The following is a 23,620-nucleotide window of genomic DNA, read 5'->3' as shown; positions in this document are numbered from 1 at the left end:
CATAGTATTTATTACAAATGATAAAATGTCAAAATAGCCAAATACTTTCTGAACCTGTCTGCTTCATTATTTAAAAAAAGTTTAAAGAATTTTCCATTTTTATTTCAAAATTATGAAAAAAATCTATGAGATCACTCAATATATCCTGATATTCTATAGTTATTAAACACATTGTTAAAATATTTTCCCAATCTAGAGATAAGACCAAAAACATGATCAATCAGCAAAATGGAAAAAAAAAGTCAGAAAAAAATAGGCATTTGATAGAACAAGAAGATTCAGATGTTACCCAGAGTTGTTCAATTCTATGTCCTACACCTTTGACTATCCTCCACAGTATTTTCTGCACATTAGTTAAATATTTGTGCTTCTAACAGTTCTATCCCTGGCCTTCTCTCTTCACTTTAAAACATACTCCCCCTGGGCATCACAATTTCCATGACTTCAAATAACCACTACTCTCCGCTGATGCCCAAATCTCTATCTCAAGCCCATACCTCCCTCCCTGGTTATCTTTTCCAGGGTGTCCTGAAGCTATCCTAAATCTGTCCCAAACTGAATGTATTATCTCTGCACTCTACCATGGCCATTTCCCCCCTCCAATTCCTTTCTCTCCTCTTTTTCTTATGTCAGTAAAGGTCACTACAATATACACCTAGTTTGCTTGGTCTAGGTTACACAGTCTTTTCTATCTTTTAAAAATAGAACACTGATGGTGTCATTGTGTGATTAAAAATCCTTTGGTGTGGGGAGGTCCTAAACACTCATCAACAAGGGACTGGGGCAAATAAATTGTGATACTTTTCATACCACAGAATATTGTGCAGCCTTCAAAAATCATGGTATAGACCTACATTCATTAATATGGAAAAATGGTTATGAAGCTTTTCCAGGCACCCTCCCCAGCATTAACTCCACGGTTTCTTACAGCTCCTCCAGCCCTAACTCTACCTCATGACCCTACTTAAGTTCTCAATTTGCTAACAAGCAAATTCCTTCCATGATTTGTTCAGGTTTCTGAGGCAAAGAATCTGATCGGCCTCATTCATCGTCTTGTGCCAGGCCCATGCCAAGAGCCATAGGTCATAGCTATTCTTTGGATTTTATCTGCCCTTGCAAAAAATGGCTTGGACCCAACGCAATAAAATTCTGAATTAACATATAATTAAAAGATTTCTAGATCAATACAATCCAACTATTAATATATAATGAAAAAATGTGGAACCTAGAATCTACTGTAGCCAGACTTAGTTTCTAAAATATATCATTGCTATTAAATAGATCTACAACATTTGTATCTCAATCATGCTTCACTTCATTTAAAAAACTGGTAAAAGTGCATGTATTATATATTCAACATGATTATTTGTTAAATTTTAAACAACACAGCTAGACATAAAAAGCAAAGATAGGCCAGGCGCGGTGGCTCACGCCTGTAATCCCAGCACTTTAGGTGGCCGAAGTGGGTGGATCATGAGGTCAGGAGATTGAGACCATCCTGGCTAATATGGTGAAACCCTGTCTCTACTAAAAAATACAAAAAAAAAAAAAAAAAATTAGCCAGGCGTGGTGGTGGGCACCTGTAGTAGCTACTCAGGAGACAGAGGCAGGAGAATGGCGTGAACCCAGGAGGCAGAGCTTACAGTGCGCCAAAATCGCGCCACTGTACTCCAGCCTGGGCGACACACCGAGACTCTGTCTCAAAAAAACAAAAACAAAAAATAAAATAAAATAAAATAAAAGTAAAGGTAGAGAGGAAAGCCAAATGATCATTGGTTAACTGAAACAAAAAATCCACACTCTTTTCCCCATGAGTATTTGAAAATATAAAGGTACTTGTTATATTAAAATGATAAAGTAGAAAACAAACCATCTAATCACTTAGATTCTCGTATAAACTCCAGGCATTCAGGAGCCTCCCCTAAAACACTTACTTCTCAAAACTCAATAAATACGTATTTCAATAATTACTGCTTACTCTATTCAAATGTCAAGGAGGAGGAACAAAACAACCTCCACCACTCTCTTAGTAATAATTCTGAATGACTTTCTTTTCTTAAAAAATACATTTAATTCTTAATTAAAATATTCACTAATACCTCTTATTTGTTCACTGATTCAGCATCTTCTCTAGGCCAGGCACTGGGAATACGATGACAATTACGGGCCCCTCTTCGTGGAGTTGATTCTATATAAAAAGATTCTATATAAAATTGCTTTTTGATTCTGTAAAAAGCACATTTTAACAAGTTCTATGTTGCCCAGGGTGGTCCCAAACTCCTGAGCTCAAGTGATCCTCTGGACTTAGCCTCCCAAAGTGCTTGGATTACAAGTGTGAGCCACTGTGCCTGGCCTCAAAAATTTTTTTTTGGAGTCAGGGTCTTGCTCTGTAACCTGGGTTGGGTGCAGTGGCATGATCACAGCTCATTGCAGCCTTTATCTCCCAGGCACAAGCAATCCTCTCACCTCAGCCTCCAAGTAGCTGGGACAACAGGCACTTGCCACTATGCCCAGCTAATTTTTTATTTCCAAAATCACACTTTTTAATATAGATTATATTATAGAATATATGCACATATAGCATATATAGAGAATATATGTTAGCCTTGGCTGGGTGGCAAACTATAAAGTACACCTTTTTTTCCTATTAAGAACTTGAAGAATTTCACTTTGGCTCCATTATATAAAATAAGCTGAAATCTACAGGCATCCACCTTTCCTAAAATGACTCCCAGAAGTTAGAAAAGAAAACTTCAAGAGATAAAAGTGTTGTTTAGTACTTTTTAGTACTTCGTTCAATACGACTTATCTCTCCTCATGTATCAGGGAGGAAAAAAAGGCAATTAGAGATACATGCAATATTCTTTCTTTTCAGGTTGTTCACAAGATATTCTAAGATGCTCCTTCCCATTGTGTTTTTCTGAAGCAACTTTATTATACAGACAAAAAATGAAAAAGTCTAAATCCTTTTCATTACAAAGTTGGCTCAAGGGTAAGGAAATAACTTCTCTCTTCTAAGCACCAGGAGGAATAAAGGGGTCCATCCCTTTACTCCATATCTAGGAAAGACAAGAAATGACTCCAAAACACAGACTGGGCCCCACATTTTGTAAGGTTAGTATATTCAAAGGAGTCAAAGGTCAGCACTGAGTCATGGTCTTTTCTTCGCCTCTTCCCATATGGCTGCAGTGTTGATGAGCCCAGGATCTACTCCCTCAGGAGAAAGGTTGGTCATCCTTCTCTCACTCTCTCTTCCTTATGATTAGTAAATAAGGTATTAAGAGGAGATCCGAGAAAACTTGAGGTGTTTTGTCCTTTCTCTCCTTTGAAGACTTTCCATGTAAGGGGCCTTCAGGCAAGCCCCTGTCTGGAAACTGTCTCCTCCCCATTCCAGCTCCTTCTGTTCCTTCCTTTCTCATTGCCTCTCCTTCCTCCTTTTTTCTCCTTCTTCTCCCGAGTCTTCTACCAATGGTTTACTTTTTTTCAGAATCATTAAATGCCATAATAATTTTGGTAAATAGAAAAGCTTCCTTTTTCATGAATGTCCAGGTTTTTTGTTGTTGTTGTTTTTTGTTTGTTTTTTAAGATGGAGTCTCACTCTGTTGCCCAGGCTGGAGTGCAGTGGCGCAATCTCAGCTCATTGCAACCTCTGCCTCCCAGGTTCAAGTGGTTCTCCTGCCTCAGTCTCCCAAGTAGCTGGGATTACAGGCACCCGCCACCACACCCGATCAACTCTATCTTTTCCTGCCCTTCTTGTGCACAAGCCTGCCCAGGTTTCTCTCTCAGCCTCAAGTTCTTCTCCCCCTGAAACAGGCAAGATGACCATTCACCCTATTTTTGGAAGAATGAGTTCCATGTTTGGTTGTTGTAGGAAAATAAAGAACATTTATGAATATACTTGGTTTTAGGCCAATGTGGTTCAGGACAAAAAGAGTCCTTTTACTTGGTCCAGTTTCACCTCCCAGATTTCTGCATCAGGGGTTGGAACCTAACCTGAGCTAATGCTAAAATGTTTTCTTTGTCTTGCTTTGCCTTTTCTGTGCCTAGTTCTCCCGAGTACTTCTCCACAAAGCAACCTGAAGGCTGAGTGGAAGAACAATTAAAATGTTCCCAAGCTCCCTGACCAAATACTAGATTACAACATCTAAAGCTATGTATTTTCAACACCAAAAACAATTTAAAAAAAAAAAAAAATAGTAAGACTGGCAAAATGTTTTGGTATAAAAAAGAAGCTTTTGAAAGTTCTTATCTGGATTATTATTACTCATGTTGACTCCCTGCTTCACCATGCAAGAAACAGTGATTTTCTTTTCTTTTCTTTTCTTTTTTTTAAGATCCTTGAAAGCTTTTGCCTTGATGAAACGGTGATTTTATATCGGCATAGCACTCCATACTTACTAAAGTTATATACTTTTCATCAAGTCTTTTCCCAGATTTTTCTGTTTTACTATAATGTTACCACATTAAAATACAAACATTCTGGTCAGGCACGGTGGCTCATGCCTGTAATCCCAGCACTTTGGGAGGCCGAGGTGGGTGGATCACCTGAGGTCAGGAGTTCGAGACCAGCCTGGGCCAACACAGTGAAACCTAGTCTCTACTAAAACACCAAAAATTGGCCGGGTGTGGTGGCGTGCGCCTGTAGTCCCAGCTACTTGGGAGACTGAGGCAGGAGAACTGCTTGAACCTGGGAGGTAGAGGTTGCAGTGAGCCAAGATTACGCCAGTGCACTCTAGCCTGGGCAAGAGTGAGACTCCGTCTCAAAAAACAAATAACAAACAACAAAACCACCCCGGACATTCATGAAAAAGGAAGCTTTTCTATTTCACCAAAATTATTATTATGGCATTTAATGATTCTGAAAAAAAGTAAACCAGATCAACTCATTGTCCTCCTTAAAATCCTTCCGTGACATCTTTGCACATTCCCAATAAAATCTGGCTTATAGAGCTTTACTTGCTTTGGCTACAATCTTTTTCTCTAACCAGATCTCTTATTACTATCAATCTTGCTCACTATCAATCAGTGGCCTTCTTTCAGTTCCTGAAACATAGCAAACTCCTCTTACATCAGAGCCAGTAAACTTGCTATTTCTTTTGCCTGGAATGTTTTTTCCAGATCATCTGCCGATTCCTTCAGGTATTTAGGTCTCAGTTCAAATATCAACTCTGGAGACCGGCCTTCCCTGACAACCTCCTATGAAAAGAGAATGTTCGGCTCCTTGTAGCTCCTTAATAATTTATTTTTTCCACAGCATTTACCATTTCCTGAAATTGTTACAATTTGTCTAATTGTTTACTGGTCATCTTTACTACTAAAATAGTAGCTCCATGAAAGCAAGAGCTTGGTCTGTCTTCTCATTACTACATCCCATTACAAACAAGTACTTATTGAATGAGTCAAGTACTTCCTATCACACAAATTATATGGCAAATAAATGTGACTCTACACTTTCAAATTCCTGAAGATGTTCCCTCCAGGAAATTCTTAGTAGGACCTTTATCATCCGGCCACGAAGTTTATTTATTTTGTGAATTATATACTAACTCAGGATCTTCATATTTATTCCCTCTGTCAGCAATGCACTAGCCTCTGATCTTTGCCTAAATGACTTTCAAATCTTTCAAATCTCTGCTCAAATATAATCTCCTGTATAAGACTGCTCCTAGTCACTCTAACTATAATAAAATAACATGATTCCTTCAGATCACTTGTATTATCCTGCTTTACTTTCTTCATAGCTTTCACCACTCTCTAGTTACCTGTGTAATATTTGTTTGTTTGCTTACCACAAACTAACAGTTTTAGCTTCAGGAAAACAATAATTAGTATTCTCACCATCCTCCAAGTATAGCAAAAGAAATTCCTAAAAAGACGGGCCCTTGGGACACCTTGTAACATAGTGCACTTTGTAACATAGCTCATTCTAACACTCTTTTCGAACATGGAACAGTATAGGCTGAGAAGGAATCTGAGCATGGTAAAGATTTTTTTTGTTTCTATTACAGAAGCTCATTTATGCAGTTACCCGAAAACAAGCAAGCAACCAAATGACAATTACTAAAGTTTTTGTTTTAATGATCACCTATTTTATTTTACTAAATCATATCACTGACATTAATTAAAAACAATCTGCTTCACTGCTATAACCTAACAAATTGCAAAAATGTTTCCATATCATGGCAGTGTTGGGGCATCAATCTGCTCAACACACACCGGGGTATGGATGGCCACAGGCAACTGCCGTGACTGTCCACTGTTCTATAGCACTACACTATACTGTGCATATCAGAAAAATATGTAGTTTTAATACCAAACCTACTAAAATATTTCAACCTTGTGCTCTAATCATTTATTTTATTTTTTTATTTTTTGAGACAGTCTTGCTCTGTTGCCCAGGCTGAAGTGCAGTGGCACGATCATGGCTCACTGTAGCCCTGACTTCCTGAGCTCCAGCAATCCGCCCACCTCAGTCTCCCAAAGTACTGAGATTACAGGCCTGAGCCACCATACCCAGTCACTCCAATTATTTATATGTGTGTGTATACTGTTAGTTTTTTAGATATTTAAACTAGGAGAACATTATTACTCCAAAATAGGCCAGGTCCCAGACGCTGAAGCTAACTTACCTTATAATATACCATCTATTTAAATTTATTAATCTGCAATGAATGCACAGGAATCTTTTTATCTTTTTAAAAGATGAGGCCGGACATGGTAGCTCACACCCGTAATCCCAACACTTTGGGAGGTTAAGGCAGGCATATCATGTGAGGTCAGAAGTTCAAGACCAGCCTGGCCAACATGGCGAAACCCTGTCTCTACTAAAAATACAAAAAAAAATTAGACAGGCATGGTGGCGTGCACTTGTAGTCCCAGCTACTTGGGAGGGTGAGGCATGAGAATCACCTGAACCTGGGAGGCAGAGGATGCTGTGAGCTGAGATCACACCACTGCACTCCAGCCTGGGCAACAGAGCGAGACTCTCTCAAAATAAATAAATTTTAAAAAATAAAAACTGAAAAGTCATGGTTAATATATGCTTAATTCATCTTCTATATTAATAAAAATTATTGCTGGCAGGTCTGTAATATCAGACAACTCCCTAAGTATCTTAGCTCTTGTTACTTTGAATTGTCTCTTATGTATGTAAGATTACAAACAAAAGAATACAAAACTTTCACTATTCAGAATTTTGCAGCAACTTCTTCCCTCATAGTTGCTAGCTCTGAAAATTTGACATACGTCTGAAAAAGAACATACCTCTGAAACCAAAGTATATATGACATTTTAAGTCAAATAAAATAATTAAAAGTTTTGAATTAGGAAATAAGCTAGATATCAAAGTCATATTTCAGGAAAATTAATCTGGCAGCAGTACACCATAGAGATTAGATAAATTTCAAGGAAATAAGAGTACGTACAACAACTAATTTCCATAGCTCTTTTCAAACAAATAGATGCTATTGGTAATTTGAAAATGAAAATACATTTTAAAGAAAAACATGGATATGGTATTTAGTTTCTAGTATCAACACTGTCATTTTACCACTCTTCTCTATAAAATAAAACAATTTAACTATATTAGTATTTTTAATTAATTTATTTATTTTTATTTATTTTTTTGAGACACAGTCTCCCTCTGTCACCCAGGCTGGAGTGCAGTGGCACCATCTTGGCTCACTGCAACCTCTGCCTCCTAGGTTCAAGCAATTCTCGTGCCTCAGCCTCCCAAGTAGCTGGGATTACAGGTGGACGCCACCACACCTGGCTAAATTTTGTATGTTTAGTAAAGACGGGGTTTTGCCATGTTTTCCAGGCTGGTCTCAAACTCCTGGCCTAAAGTGATCCACCCATCTCAGCCTCCAAAAGTGCTGGGATTATACTGAGTCACCATGCCCAGCCTACATTAGTATTTTTTAAATGTGGGTTTATAATCCATTCATGGCTCATGCATAAGGTCAATTTAGTTGGTCACAACCCGTAATTTTTTTTCATATGGAATTAAAAAAAAAATAAAGTTACAAGGATAAGTACTTTTGTTTCTGTAATATATGTGTAACTAGGTAAACCAGGTGTGTATCTTGAAGTAAAATGTGTTCCTAACTGTGAGTCATAGTTAAGAGAACTTCAAAATTCGAGACCAAGTGATTGCTAGGATCTTTTTCAGCTCTAAAACTACACTTCTGTAATGAAATCTGTCCTCAAGTGAGTAAAAATGGTCAACGGGTGGCTTTTATTTATTTATTGTTTAGCTACAGTTCTTTTAATGGCAGGCAACAGAATCTAACCCTGTTAAATTAGCTCTAATTTACTGAGGGAACACTAAAGTAGTTCACAGAATCTAAGGAAGAGCTGAAACACTAAGCTCAGGAAGCATGGAAATTGAGCAGCTCCGGTATTTCAGCGGTAGGAGCTCACAGATTTCTCCCTAGGGCACTGCTTCTATAAGACAGGGTGGTTCCAACCACCCTCCATCACTGGACAGTGATTCTCCCTCTCTCTGGGTTTCCAGTTTTCCAGAAAACAATCTAGTCAGCCCATCTTACATCTCATTTCTTAATCCTGAGATCAATCAGCAATGGCCAAAAGCAAAGTGTGAAGCATAGACATGGTCTCTGGAAAAATAAGGAATTATCCACCTCCCCAATTTGTCTAAAACATCTCTTTATGACCAGAAATTAACAATTTGTCAAGCCCTTACGTACCAGGCATGATACCTGGTTCAATATAAAAAATATAAAATATGTTATCAATAAAGGAGAATGTATATTTTACTTAAGAACAAGATAATTGTTAACATAATGAACATTATATTAAACATTACAATGAATACGGTATTTTTCATTTCACATGTGTTCTTGAAAACTTGTTACTTCAAGTTCTATTTTCTGAAACAATGTAAAATTAATTCTAAATATTTTTTAAATAAAAAATTACTTTGCAAAGTAAATTATTTTTGTAGATCTAAATCTTCCTGTCAGTGGTCACTAAACAAGATATATCTCTTACATGAGAAAAGAATGCTTTAGTCAGGTGACCAAAACAATCCCCTTTTCTCCCTTCTATTCCTATTCTTGGGATTCTGGCCCTGTCCCCACTCCCCTCTTTGCTATCACCTCTCAGTGTTTGACATCCTACTCCATGCTCACATTCTCTGCTAGTCTTTCCAGAATCAATACATGGTATAATCCACGAGGACAGGAAAAAGGAAGGCAGCAGAATGCATTTGTAGAATAAGCACTGGGTTAGAAGTAAGAAGATTGGGATCTATCTCTGCTCTGTCATTAACTAGCCTAGCCATGTGATCACGATCTATGCATTTTTTCTTTCTACATCTCTTTCCACTAAGAACTGAGTAAGAATCTATTAAATAAACCCATTTGTAAAGTTTCCTTATTTGTGAAAAAAGAGATGGTAATAACTGTCCTATTTGCCTTCTCTGGTTATTATCAGAAAATAATAATAATAATGTACACATGCTTTACAACCTATTAAGTTCTACAGAAATAGTAGGCCGGGTGCATTGCTCACGTCTGTAATCCCAGCAACTTGGGAGGCCGAGGCAGGCGGATCACGAAGTCAGGAAATTGAGTACCATCCTGGCGAACACAGTGAACCCGTCCTACTAAAAATACAAAAGGCCGGAGGCGGTGGTCCAGCCTGTAATCCCAGCACTTTGGGAGGCCGAGACGGCGATCACGGGTCAGGGAGATCGAGACGCATCCTGGCTAACCCGGTGAAACCCCGTCTCTACTAAAAAAATAACAAAAAACTAGCCCGTGGGCGAGTGGCGGGCGCCCTGTAGTCCCAGCTACTCGGGGGCTGAGGCAGGAGAATGGCGTGAACCCAGGAGGCCGGAGCTTGCAGTGAGCGAGATCCCGGCCACTGCCTCCCAGCCTGGGCGACCAGAGCGAGACTCGTCCAACAAAACAAACAAAACAAAACAAAACAAAAAAAAAACAAAAAAACAAAAAAAATTAGCTGAGTGTGGTGGTGGGCACCTGTAGTCCCAGCTACTCGGGAGGCTGAGGCAGAGCTTGCAGTGAGCTGAGATCACACCACTGCACTCCAGCCTGGGCAACAGAGTGAGACTCCTTCTCAAAAAAAAAAAAAGAAATAGTAGGGGGATTTTTTGTTTTAGTTTGGGAAGGCCACATGGTGTAAACAGGATAAGTATGGGCTTTGGAATCAGCAGATACAAGTTTAAATCCTAACATCATTGTTTATTACCTGTTTGGCTTTGGGCAAGTTAACTCACCTTTCGGAGTCAGTTACAGATCAATTTCCTCATCTACAGGGCACCACCTATATCACACATTACATTAATATTTGTAAAGTACACTCAATTTTCCTCATCCCTCATGTCATCCCTATAATTCTGTACCTTTGGTCCTATCCCGTTTCCACACTCACCTTTTTAATCCCACACCTCACATCTTCCAAGACATGATAGGGCAGAATAATCTATCTACTTGATCACTGTGGTGTTATATATATTGCTTTCCGTCTACAGTTCCTGGTTCATAACTTCTAAAGCCCTTGTTACAGTCTTTCATTATAATCTTGGGTGTGTTAGGCCTCAGGAAACAGAATCTCCTGCCCTCCTTTCACCTGCCCCAAGGCAGGAATCTAATCTTCTCCTGCCTTTCTGATTGTGGGTCTTAAGACCCTCCAATGAGAGAGTCCCACCCTATACCCTGGGAAAAGAGATGCCAAGATTATAAAGCTTCAAAAAACTGAGAAGAGGATTCAGTGATCTTCTGGACAGCTAAGCACAGGGAGGTTCCTGGAGGATGGCACATCCTTTCTCCCATACCTCGCCCTACATGTGTCTTCATCTGTATCCTTTGCAATATCCCTTATAATAAACCAGTAAATATAAGAGTTTCCCTGAATTCTGTGCGTTGCTCCAGCAAATTAACTGAACCCAAAGAGGGGGTCACGGGAACCCCAACTTGAAGCCCGTCAGTGAGAAGTACTGGAGGTCTGGACTTCTGACTGGTGTGGTGGTGGGGTAGTCTTGGGGACTAAGCCCTCAACCTGTGGGATCTGACACTGATCTGATACTATCTCTAGGTGGATAATGTTGGAACTGAATTAGAGGACACCCCACTGGTGTCCGTTGCTTTTGTGGGGAAAAACTCTTTTCAATTTTTTCTAAGAAGAAAAGAGAAACTTAGTATGAGTCTTACAGAGTAGCCTTTATCTTTCTCATCAAAAATAGCAAGTTTAGCAGTATCAGCTCAAGACTTCAAACTTATAAAGCTGTTCCTTTACTTGTTTTTGTCATTTACCACTATTAGGTAAAAAATATCAGGGTTCAAAATCACTAGGAGCAACATAGGGGAAGGGAACATCTAGACCCTGAGGCTCCCAAAGGAACAGAGTAAAAACCAAGGAGTTAGTTTATCCCACCTTCCAGTAGTTAACTACTAATTAATTAGAGTTGACATAAGGGATAAAATATTTTTTGCCAGCTCTGTTCTGGGTTCTCTTTCTAATCTCCCAATTCTTGATAAATCAAAGTATCATCTCAATCCTACCTTAACGAGGTCTCTCCAGCCAGGCACGGTGGCTCATGCCTGTAATCCCCAGCACTTTGGGAGGCCAGGGCAGATGGATCACAAGGTCAGAAGATCGAGACCATCCTGGCTAACATGGTGAAACCCCATCTCTACTAAAAATACAAAAAATTAGCCGGGCGTGGTGGCACACGCCTACAGTCCCAGCTACTTGGGAGGCTGAGGCAGGAGAATCGCTTGAACCCGGGAGGTGGAGGTTGCAGTGAGCCGAGAGTGCACCACTGCACTCCAGCCTGGTGACACAGCGAGGCTCCATCACGAAAAAAAAAAAAAAGTCTCTCCCACTCAACCCTACCAGTAAATCTTCATGACCTGCACCTTAGTTCAGGCCTCCAGCTATTTCAACAGCCTCCTAAGTGGTATCTCTTCTACAATACACCACAGTGACTTTCTGAAACACAAATCTGATGATATCCTCTCTGGCTTAAAACCCTACACTAGGGTTGCCATCACTTCCAGGATAACGTAAACACTTGGCATAGCATAAAACGTCATTCATGCCCTGTCCCTATCTCTGTGATTTTGTTTCTTATCACCCCTCAAAAGGCAGCTAGTGCTAATGCTACAAGTTGCTTTGTCTGACCTGAGGGTACCATGCTCTCACACTCCCTTTTAACATCCCCTTATACTTCCATATACAATACCATACCACACAGCCTTCAATTCTCTACCTGGTAAATTCCTCCACATCCTTCAAAATTCAGTTTAAGTGTAGTACAGAGTTTGGTGCCTTTATACTCCTAAAACATTGGACAGTTTTCTATAAGCCACCGCTAGAAAGTGAGACACTGAAGAACATGAAACTCTTTGTAATCATGGTAGAAAATACAAAGGACAATGCAGAAGCTCCTTAAATAAATTAATAAATGGTCTGACAATTCAGTTTTATTAAAAAGAGTCTTTGTGAGATCATCTAGTAAAGTAAGTACCATTCATCAAGTTATTTCTATGAGAAAGTAAAACTTGGAGCTCCAAATGATCACAAATAAAGAGTAACTCTAACATGATAAACATGGTTGTTAAGGTATCAAAAGATATTGTGAATTTGTAACAGAGGCGTGGATGTTACCTAGAAATAATAGAATCCAAATTAGGTACGTGAGTAGTAAACAGAAAATTGAGTTCTAGCACTGTGCATGAAGAAGAAAACGCTGTTCAACAACATCTATGAGAATGTAATTAATTTTTCAAAGACAGGTTTAGCTTATAAATTTGCAAGCCATTCATATACAAGGGTGACCAGAAATGTCTTTACACCTACTATTACAATATTGCATTTATATAATCCTCTTCTTAAACAGGGAAAGGATTTTTTTTTAACAAGCAAGCCTCTACACGAGTAAATTACACTTGAGTTCCAACAGATGGTGACACCATGGAAATTCATAAGCATAGTTGCCAAATAGGACCAATGTTTAAAAAAAAAAAAAAAGAGGGACAACACAGAGTTCCTGGGATCAGCTTCTCTGTTCTCAATACATTTTGTGTATCCAGCAAAAATAATGGTAACTAGAGAATTACTCTGCATATATATGGTCGGAGGGTCACCTGAGCCCTGCAGGTTGAGGCTACAGTGAGTTGTAATCGCGCCATGCACTCCAGCCTGGGTGACAGAGTGAGATCCTGTCTCAAAAAAAAAAAAAAAAAGAGCTACTTGATAGTCATAAATAAACAATAGATAAAATCTGAGAATTAATAGACTGCAATAATTATTTAAACTAAGCTGACAGTATAGCGGTTCAGTTCACAATGCTTCCAAGTGTTTTGCAATATAGTATGAAAATCTATTTCATAATTCCGTAACCCATAGAAAGTTAAAAATCCTTAATTCAGACTTACAGGCTCCTCATGATCTAGCTCTAAATTATTTTTTAGCCTCATCTCACATTTATCCCTCCAAGCAGTCAATATTTTAATTTGTAATACTTAATATACCTTCACAGGTTCAACCTTGAGTCAAACAATTCCTTCAACCCAGTTACTACTCTCATCCCATCCCTTTTCCCAACTACTGAAATCCCGTATCATCCTACTACCCTACGATGCCTTCCCCGATCCTCCCTAGTAGAGATTATCACATCCACCTCTAAGATCTCAGTATCTATTGCTTGAAGTTAGAACACTTATTTCATGCTGTCTAGTTTTTTTTCCCAGTTTTCTTCCTCATTAGATTTTTAGTTCAAACATCATTCAAGCAGAGATGTCAGTGGTCAGATGGATACATAGAACATAAAATACAGCCGGGTGTGGTGGCTCACACTTGTAATCCCAGCACTTTGGGAGGCTGAGGTGAGTGGATCATGAGGTCAGGAGCTCGAGACCAGCCTGGCCAACATGGTGAAACCCCATCTCTACTAAAAATATAAAAACTAGCTGGGCGTGGTGGTACACCTGTAATCCCAGCTACTCGGCAGGCTGAGGCAGGAGAATCGCTTGAACTCAGGAAGTGGAGGTTGCAATGAGCTGAAAATGCACCACTGCACTCCAGTTTGAGTGACAAGAGCAAAATTCAGTCTCAAAAAGAAGAAAAAATTAAAAAAAAATAACTATGACTAAGGCAAATTTGACTGATACACAGATTGTATTATTAATTTTGGGGTGGAGATTGAGAGGAATGTTTTTGTTCTGAGAAGTCACGTTGGAAAGTTTTTTTGTTTTTTTGAGACAGAGTCTCATTCCGTTGCCCAGGCTGGAGTGCAATCTCAGCTGACTGCAACCTCCTTCTCCCGGGTTCAAGCGATTCTCCTTCCTCAACCTCCCGTGTAGCTGGGATTACAGGCGCCTGCCATAACGCCCAGCTAATTTCTGTATTTTTAGTAGAGATGGGGTTTCACCATGTTGGCCAGGCTGGTCTCAAACTCCTCACCTTAGGTGATCCACCCGCCTCAGCCTCCCAAAGTGCTGGGATTACAGGTATGTGCCACCGTGCCTGGCCACATCTTTTCTTTTTAAAGATTGATTACTAAAAGTAACTACAGAAAAGACACCTTACAGGTTTGAATTGCCATTTACAGGATATTTGAATTTAACCATTTAGAGAGGTCTTTAATATTTACTCTTATTTCCTATGTCTCCTTAAAGGCTAAATGCAGGATACTTATTTCTCTTTAACAATTTAACTATCAGAAATATTTAGTATGCATACAAGGCATGTTATTTCAAATAATGATAATTTCTATTTGAATTTAAATTTCTTCTCTACATTTTAAATTTTAAAACAGGAAAATTATATTAAAATAGCTAATAGTGCAGAATTATATCAATAATTTCCCAATCCTATTTAAATCCATTTCCACAGAAGAAACCAAAATTAACAGTCTGGTGTAAAGTCTTCTAAAGAATTACTGCTCATATATATTATTTCAGGGGAAGTTTATACTGAGACTTTGATGAAAATTAATTAGACATCGCCGGCCCGGCGTGCCTCAAGGCCTGTAATCCGCCAGCATCTTTGGAGGCCGAGACGCGCAGATCACGAGGTGCATGAGATCGAGACCATCCTGGCAACATGGTGACAACCCCGTGCTCTACAAAAAAGCAAAAAACTAGCCCCGGGAGCGAGGTGGACGGCGCCGTAGTCCCAGCTTACTCGGGAGGCGCTGAGGCCAGGAGATGGTGTAAACCCAGGAGGCCCGAGCTTGGGCAGTGCGGCCGGAGATTGCGGGCCACTGCACCGCAGTCGGGGAGACAGAGGCGAGACTCCGCCTCAAAAAAAAAAAAAAAAAAAATTAGTACTAACATTATTTCTTGAAAAATTATGATGATACTTTTGCTACCACCACCCTTTTTTTTTCCCCCCAAAAGGCTGGCATACAGAAATAAAATATCCCGAATTTAAGACAATTTAGAAGTAGAAGGGGGGGGGCAATATATTCAGTGCAATTAAACACGCTATTTTCATGATACTTCCCAAAAGCAGGAAAAAAACCTGGTAATTTAAATTAACTCTTTTTTTTCTCTTTTTAAAAAGTTTTTTTTTTTTTTTTTTTTTTTGAGATGGAGTCTTGCTCTTGTCACCCAGGTTGGAGTACAGTGGCACGATCTCAGCTCACTGCAACCTCTGCCTCCCAGGTTCAAGTAATTCTCCTGCCTCAGCCTCCCGAGTAGCTGGGGTTACAGGTGCCCACCACCACACCTGGCTAATTTTTGTATTTTTAGTAGAGACGGGGTCTTGCCATGTTGGCAAGGCTGGTCTCAAACTCCTGACCTCATGATCCACCCACCTTGGCCTCCCAAAGTGCTGGGATTACAGGCGTGAGCCACCACACCTGGCCAAAAAAATAGTTTCTTAAGGAACAACTTTTTACTAGTAATCTGAGAAATTTTCTCATGGCAGTTTCAGGAAAATAGTTATATTAAATATCATCAATCAAAAAGCCACAGCAACTGGAAAACTTTAAATCAAATTGTGATAAAAGTTGAAAGTATACAATTAAAACACAGGTTAGTAAATGTGACACTGCAAAGCGTTAAGATGATGTAGGGCAAATATGAAGTTCTCAAGTTCTTTGGTTGGTTTGTTTTTGAGACAAAGCCTCACTCTGTCACCCAGTCTGGAGTGCAGTAGCGGAATCTCAGCTCCCTACAACTTCCACCTCCCAGGTTCAAGAGATTCTCCTGCCTCAGCCTCCCAAGTAACTGGGACTACAGGCACGCACTACCACGCCCAGCTTATTTTTGTATTTTCAGCAGACACAGGGTTTCGCCATGTTAGCCAGGCTAGTCTCAAACTCCTGACCTCAGGTGATCCACCAGCCTTTGCCTCCCAAAGAGATGGGATTACAGGCGTGAGCCACCACACCCAGCCTCAAGTTCTCAAGTTCTAACAATCCACAAATAGAAGCTAGAATTAGAGATAAAAATTCTATGTTGGCCATGCTGTGCACCTGTAATCCCAGCACATTGGGAGGCTGAGGTGGGAAGATCACTTGAAGTCAGGGGTTCAAGACCAGCCTGGCCAACATGGTGAAACCCAATCTCTACTAAAAACACAAAAATTAGCCAGGCATGGTGATGCACAACTGTAATCTCAGCTACTTGGGAGGCTGAGGCACAAGAATTGCTTGAACCCAGAAGGCGGAGGTTGCTGTGAGCCGAGATCGCGCCACTACACTCCAGCCTGGTCAACAGAGTGAGATTCCATCTAAGACCAAAAAAAAAAAGATTCTATGTCATTTAAACTACATTCCTTAAATACTATTAAAATACATTCAAAGCTATCAGCAGGATCAATAAAGTGTGAAAGAAACCTGAGTAACACAATCAGCAGTCTACCAAATCCCTCATTTTATAATTAATTGTCCAAGTATTTCACACATACAAACTACACTGGAAAAAAACAATGTAGAAAACATGTTAAGTTTGTTTCATTCTTATTAGAGGATCTAAAATAGACACTCTAAGGATAAGTAGGTTATCTACGACATATGTATCTGTATCTGAAAGAAGAGCAACTAAGCAAATGCTGCTTCACAAAGTCATGGATGTGCTTTCTAACTATCCACTTGGCCTTCAAACAATGGAAGCAGAAGTAATCACAAGCTGGAGCATCCAACTAGGGGAGTGATTCTGGGAGAGATGAATATGAGACACTGATAAGGACACCAAAGTAGATTCTGCTTGTCCCTGGTATGGGCAAACTGTTCACATATGATATGTATGCAAAGCAGGTATGCCAAAGTCAGAGGGTAACTATAAGGTGATTTTGGAGCTATCAATGAAAGATGACAATCTCATACTGGATAATCCACATTCGAGTTATTTTTAATAACTGTACTGTAAATCTATAACTAAATTTCATTAACTAAATTAATCAATACATTATTTTCCATTACTTAGAAATATTAAAAGAGTTACTTTAAAGAAGGAAAAAAAGCAGAAAACAAAACAGGTCATCACCTCATTTAGTAATAAATTTTATAAACTAATTTTTTTGTTCATTCTTCCTAAATTTCGTAATTTCATAAATTTTATAATACACTTTTCTACATACACCCCTTACCTTCCTTCCAAGAAAAACTACTACTCTTTCATTAAATCATGACATGATTTAATCAAGTATGGAAAAACCACTTTTCTTTCTAATACCATTCTTGATAATGTCCACATTTTGTGAAACTCAAGCTAAAGCAGTACAATGAACTGAACCAGCATACAATGAACTTAAACATTCAGATTTATATCTCCTGAGACTGCCTATGAGAGAGTTCCTGCGTGATTGTCCCAGGCCAGCTTAGAGGCCACCTGTGTGTTTTCTACAAGAATGAGTTCAAAGCTATTAAATAAATGAAAATATCTGATATGCAGAAATTTACCAAGAAGTTATTCAAGTATGTAAATCAGCTTTTTTCTTGAGACAGAGTTTCACTCTTGTTACCCAGGCTGGAGTGCAATAGTGCGATCTCAGCTCACCGTAACCTCCACCTCCCGGGTTCAAGCCTTTCTCCTGCCTCAGCCTCCCAAGTAACTGGGATTACAGGCATTCGCCACCATGCCCAGCTAATTTTGTATTTTTAGTAGAGACAGGGTTTCTCCATGTTAGTCAGGCTGGTCTCAAACTCCCGACCTCAGATGATCTGCCCGCGTTGGCTTCTCAAAGTGCTGGGATTACAGACATGGGCCACCTTGCCCAGCCATAAATGAGCACTTCTTAATCTCAACTCTTTTCTAATGATAAAGTCAAGGATGCATTTTCCATCTCTTCTAGCTAGTCTCTACGATGGAAAAAATAAAATTTTTCAATTAAAATTACATTAAGATAGTTGGAAATTATGTAGTTGTTTCTCTGAGGTATTAGATGGCACCAAACATTCCAAAATAGTTAAAATCTTCCTTCATTTGGAAACAAGGTTAAGAAAAGATGATTTTAAACTCTAGGCAAAACACAATCCAATTTCAAAACATTTCCCTGTTTTACAGTGTATCATTCACACTCAAAAGTACACACTTCAAACTTAAAATAATCTTGGGTATATAAAGACTCACCATCTGTATGGGTTTCTTGTGGAGATCTCGTTCAGTTACCAATTTTTCCTGGTCAGTGACATAAAGACCTTTCTGTGCTAAAGCCTGGATTACAGCATCATGGCCCAAAAGGGGTTTTGCAGCATCACTCTTGAGAATGAGACTCCCAGCACGACAGTATAGTTCAGCCGACAGAAGCAAATTAACAACAGGTGGTTTGATGTGTTCCTGGTCATACTGATCTGTGTAAAATGGTTCTCGAAGTTCCTCTGGCACATTTTCTATAAAGATTAATGGAAAAAATTCTCTTACAAGATTTTTATAAAAGAAACAGAGAATTTATTTAATAATTATTATTTATGTCACAGAATTTAAGATTCCCTCTAAAAATGTAACAACAACCCTTTAACTGAAAAGATGATTCATTAGACCTTGACATATAACCTGGAATGAGAAAAAGATACAAATTTCCTTTACAGAAGGTATTTTCTGAGTATATTCCAAAAAGGCACTACAAGACAAGGAGAAAAGTTTTCTGAGTCTAGTGGCTCTTGGGAAAGTATTCCCACATTCATAGTCAAATCTACAGAATGAACTATAAGATTCCTAAAAACTAATTTCAATGACACTCCTCACAGGCAAGCGTTCAACATGGAAATGCACCACAATAGGTATTTCAGGAGACTGCTACTCCTTGCCACCTGAGAATACAAAATCATTTGCCCAAAGTTTTACAGCTAATGAGCTGCAGAATAGAGACTGCCTAACTTATTCTATCTCTTTGCCTCAAAACCCCTGCCATCTCTCCCTTCGTGCTTAGCTTGCTGACACTACTGAGAAAGAATTATAGCAATTGTTTAGGAGAGAGCTACTCTTAAAAATCCCTTACACTAGTAAAACACTGATACCGTCACATTACCACTGACCGACCACTCCCCATCCTACCTGAAAAAGACTTCCTGGACACCCAACTCACAAGTTTGACTAAAACATAAGTAGTAGTGTAGAAATGGGAGATGGGAAGGAAACCAAAATCTCCTCCAAAGTTTCTCTTTCCTGCCAACCACAACCCTTTAAGAATGCCAAGTCCCACTCTTCCAATGTCCACTCCCACTCTCCCAATATCTGCTCCCAAATCACCTTAAGCAAAAGCATTTGTATTTGATGGCAGCAAAATTACCAAAACAAGAGAAACAAAATACTTCTCATTGTTTTACAAGTTTGCTTGCCTATTCTACCCTGCATCTCTTCCTCCTCCTCTCCATTTCTTACCTGGGCTCTATGCCTCTCATCAAAGCAGGACAAGGATGAGGTACGTCCTCCAGAGGTGGGGCTTCTGAGTTAGAGGTTAACATGGAGCTACAATTATAGAACCTGATAGCTCTGTCCTGAGACCTAGCCAGTTCCTCACTTGCCTTCTCTCTAGAAAGTGAGGTTCTGAAGCCAGCCATCCCATCACTGGTCTTAGCTGTTTCCTGAATAGGCAGCTTTAATATAAGCTCAACAATGCCACAGTACTAACCAAAACCGGTACTTTGAAAAATCTGTAGCCAGGCACAGTGGCTCACGCCTGTAATCCCAGTACTTTAGGAAGCCGAGGCGGGCAGATCACGAGGTCAAGAGATCGAGACCATCCTGGCTAACACGGTGAAACCCCATTTCTACTAAAAATAGAAAAAATTAGCCAGGCGTGGTGGCGGGCGCCTGTAATCCCAGCTACTCAGGAGGCTGAGGCAGGAGAATCGCTTGAACCCGGGAGGCAGAGGTTGCAGTGAGCCGAGATCACGCCACTGCACTCCAGCCTGGGTGACAGAGCGAGACTGTCTCAAAAAAAAAAGAAAGAAAGAAAAATTTGTTTACAAAGCATTAATATACTCCGTAGCAATTTACACTTTAAAGGTTTTTTTAAAGTTCCTACTATTTAGAAAAATATCTTCACACAATATTGTAATAATTATTGCGTGTTCATTTTCTATACCAGCATGGTTCAAAGGAATTCAAGGAATCAGAAATAACCCTCATCCTCAAGGAGCCAGTAATTTACAAAACTCTAAACAGATAGAGAGGTAGAGTTAAGCAATTCAGAAATTAGAGACAATACTAAGCAGGAAATTATTAAGCACCAAATGAAAGAAATAAACAATTAAGTACTTAAGAGTTCAGAAGCGGGAGCATCACAGTGGGGGGACACAACTTCATCTTTAAAAAATTGAGGCTGGGCGCCATGGCTCACGCCTGTAATCCCAGCACTTAGGGAGGCTGAGGCGAGCAGATTACCTGAGGTCAGGAGATCGAGACCATCCTGGCTAACACAGTGAAACTCTGTCTCTACTAAAAATACAAAAAATTAGCCAGGCATCGTGGTGGGAGCCTGTAGTCCCAGCTACTCAGGAGGCTGAGGCAGGAGAATGGCGTGAATCCGGGAGGCGGAGATTGCAGTGAGCAGAGATCGCGCCTCAGCTAGACTGGGTGCCAGAAGTTCCTCTGGCACATTTTCTATAAAGATTAATGGAAAAAATTCTCTTACAAGATTTTTATATGGGTGCCAGAGCTAGACTCCATCTCAAAAAAAAAAAAAAAAAAAATAGAATAGGCGGGGCACGGTGGCTCAGACCTGTAATCCCTGCACTTTGGGAGGCCAAAGCGGGCAGATCACCTGAGGTCAGGAGTTCCAGACCTGCCTGACCAATATGATGAAACCCCTCTCTACTAAAAATACAAAATTAGCTAGGCATGATGGCAGGCGCCTGTAATCCCAGCTACTTGGGAGGCTGAGACAGTAGAATCCCTTGAACCTGGGAGGCAGAGGTTGCAGTGAGCCAAGTTTGCGCCATTGCACTTCAGCTTGGGCAACAAGAGCAAAACTCCATCTCAAAAAAAAAAATAGAATAGCAGGAAAAAGCAGAATATTAGTCAGAAAAAAAAAAAAAGAAAAGCCTTTCTAAACATAAGGAGAGGGAGGAGAGAAAGAGTAGGGAAAAAAAGATGTGAAGAGACAGCAAACTGAACAATCTGGGTAGAGAGAAGAGTTCATGTGGGAAAGCAGTAAGAGGCAAAGCTGGAATGGGAGAGGTTGGTGATGGACTTGAAAGAAATAGTCATCTTTTAAACACGAGGCCTTTGTATATTACCTAACAAAGAGGTGCTGACAGTTTTACAGGACAGTGTCACATTAAGGCTGACGTTTTGGAACAATCTGGTATTTCACATTGATGGGTATAAAAATCAGAGATAAAAAACTACCATATAGATATCAGGAAATGAAGTTGAAAGGCAATAGTGAAAACAGAAAGTACAGGACATAAGAGACTAACTGCTAAAGACAAACAAAAAGTACCCAGGAATAAAGCAAAGAGAGAGGGTCAAGATGGAAATCAAGAATAATCAAGCCTACATTACGAGGGAAACAGTAATATCACTAACAGGAAAATGAAAATCAGAGGCAGCACCAATTCTAAACGCAAGATCGAAAACTCAGTTTTAGACATTGAGTTTGAAACAATAGCAAAAATATCCAAGTGGAAATATCCAATAAGCAGCTGGAGATATAGGACTCTGGAAAGAGGTCAAGAGTGGATGTATCAATTTGGGATTCTGGTGACATCTAAAAATATCATTCTCATTTAATAATTGAAAACACTTTCTTTTCTTCATAGCTGCATTACCCAGTAGTGAGCCAGCCTTAAACTTAATATAGCTGCCTCAGCATGATGGTGAAGCTCCGTTTTAAATTGCAGAATATAGTGCTGGTATTCACATTTTAGCATTGCAGGAAATAAACAGAAACTATTAGTAGAACAGCTGTAAAAGGAAAATTATTTGATTTTAAGGTAACTATTATACAATGTATAAATAATGGATTATTTCCTGCATCAATAAAAAATGGCTAATATAGGTTATTTGGCATTTAAATATTAGCTGTGAAAAGTAAATGCTCATTATCAGGATTACAAATTTATCTATCATACCTACATACCCACCCAGCACTTATTTACTGCCTTTACATCCATTTTCATACATGACCTTTATAACATCGTGTCAGACACAGTCCTAAACATGCATTCTGTCACTTAATCCTGACATCCCTCTTACCCTATTTTACAGATAAGGAACTCAAGAAAGGATATCTTGCCCAGGGGCACATAGCTGATAAATACAGAATTATAGCTCTATACCATCTTGCTAAACAGGCTCAAACATAATAATGATGTGCCAAGATCACAAGGGTGGAAGGTGGAAGACAAGAGTCCAGGGGTTGCTTCCATTTCATTAAAACACACCCACTAACCTAAGTTGTGAAAGTGTAAGTTTTAAAAAGACCCCAATGCAAGGAAAAGGGAAAGGATCCATAGCCAATCAAAGACTGTTTCAAGAATACAACAAAACAGATTTTCAGCCCTCAAGAGAATGTAAAACTTCATACTGAATATAAAATAGGTCATTTTAAAAACAAGTCTTCAAGAGCTAAATATACTTAAGAGAAAACTTCAAAAGTGTCTATTATTTTACCAATGGTACAAGACTATTTTTTAAGTTTGGAATTGTACCACGTTAAAAAAAAAATTAACTGGCCAGGTGCGGTGGCTCACACCTGTAATTCCAGCACTTTGGGAGGCCGAGGCGGGCGGATCACGAGGTCAGGAGATCGAGACCATCCTGGCTAACACGGTGAAACCCTGTCTCTACTAAAAGTACAAAAAAATTAGCCGTGGTGGCTCATGCCTGTAGTCCCAGCTACTCGGGAGGCTGAGGCAGGACAATGGCGTGAACCCAGGAGGCGGAACTTGCAGTGAGCCGAGATCGCGCTACTGCACTCCAACCTGGGCAACAGTGCACAACTCCGTCTCAAAAAAAAAATTAACTGAAACAGCATATTAGAAAATAAACAGCAAAATCAAAGATAAGAGGTTTCACTCTCTCCCTAACCCCCAGAACACAAAAAGTAAGAAATTAATACTGACAGAACGGCTGAGTGAAATACCACTGCTAGAACTGTAAAGGATACGAGATGAGTTTTTTTTGTACACCACGACTTAAGCAGAACATAACTTAATCATGTTACTGTAAGTCCT

General features: G+C 39.5%; 1 protein-coding gene across 2 annotated transcripts in view; it reads right to left on the bottom strand.

Moving 5' to 3' along the window:
• CAMSAP2 (calmodulin regulated spectrin associated protein family member 2) overlaps positions 1–23,620 on the bottom strand; it is a 121,124-nt gene that overhangs the window by 81,131 nt on the left and 16,373 nt on the right. For both annotated transcript variants that reach the window (XM_017896559.1, XM_017896561.1), the window contains exon 2: positions 18,570–18,829. In XM_017896559.1, the coding sequence (XP_017752048.1) occupies positions 18,570–18,829 (260 nt within the window). The remainder of the gene's footprint in view (positions 1–18,569; positions 18,830–23,620) is intronic.

Source organism: Rhinopithecus bieti, unplaced genomic scaffold, assembly GCF_001698545.2.
Source record: "Rhinopithecus bieti isolate Rb0 unplaced genomic scaffold, ASM169854v2 scaffold_24392, whole genome shotgun sequence".
In the NCBI taxonomy this organism is placed as follows: domain Eukaryota; kingdom Metazoa; phylum Chordata; class Mammalia; order Primates; family Cercopithecidae; genus Rhinopithecus; species Rhinopithecus bieti.
This window is presented reverse-complemented; position numbering and strand designations above follow the sequence as displayed.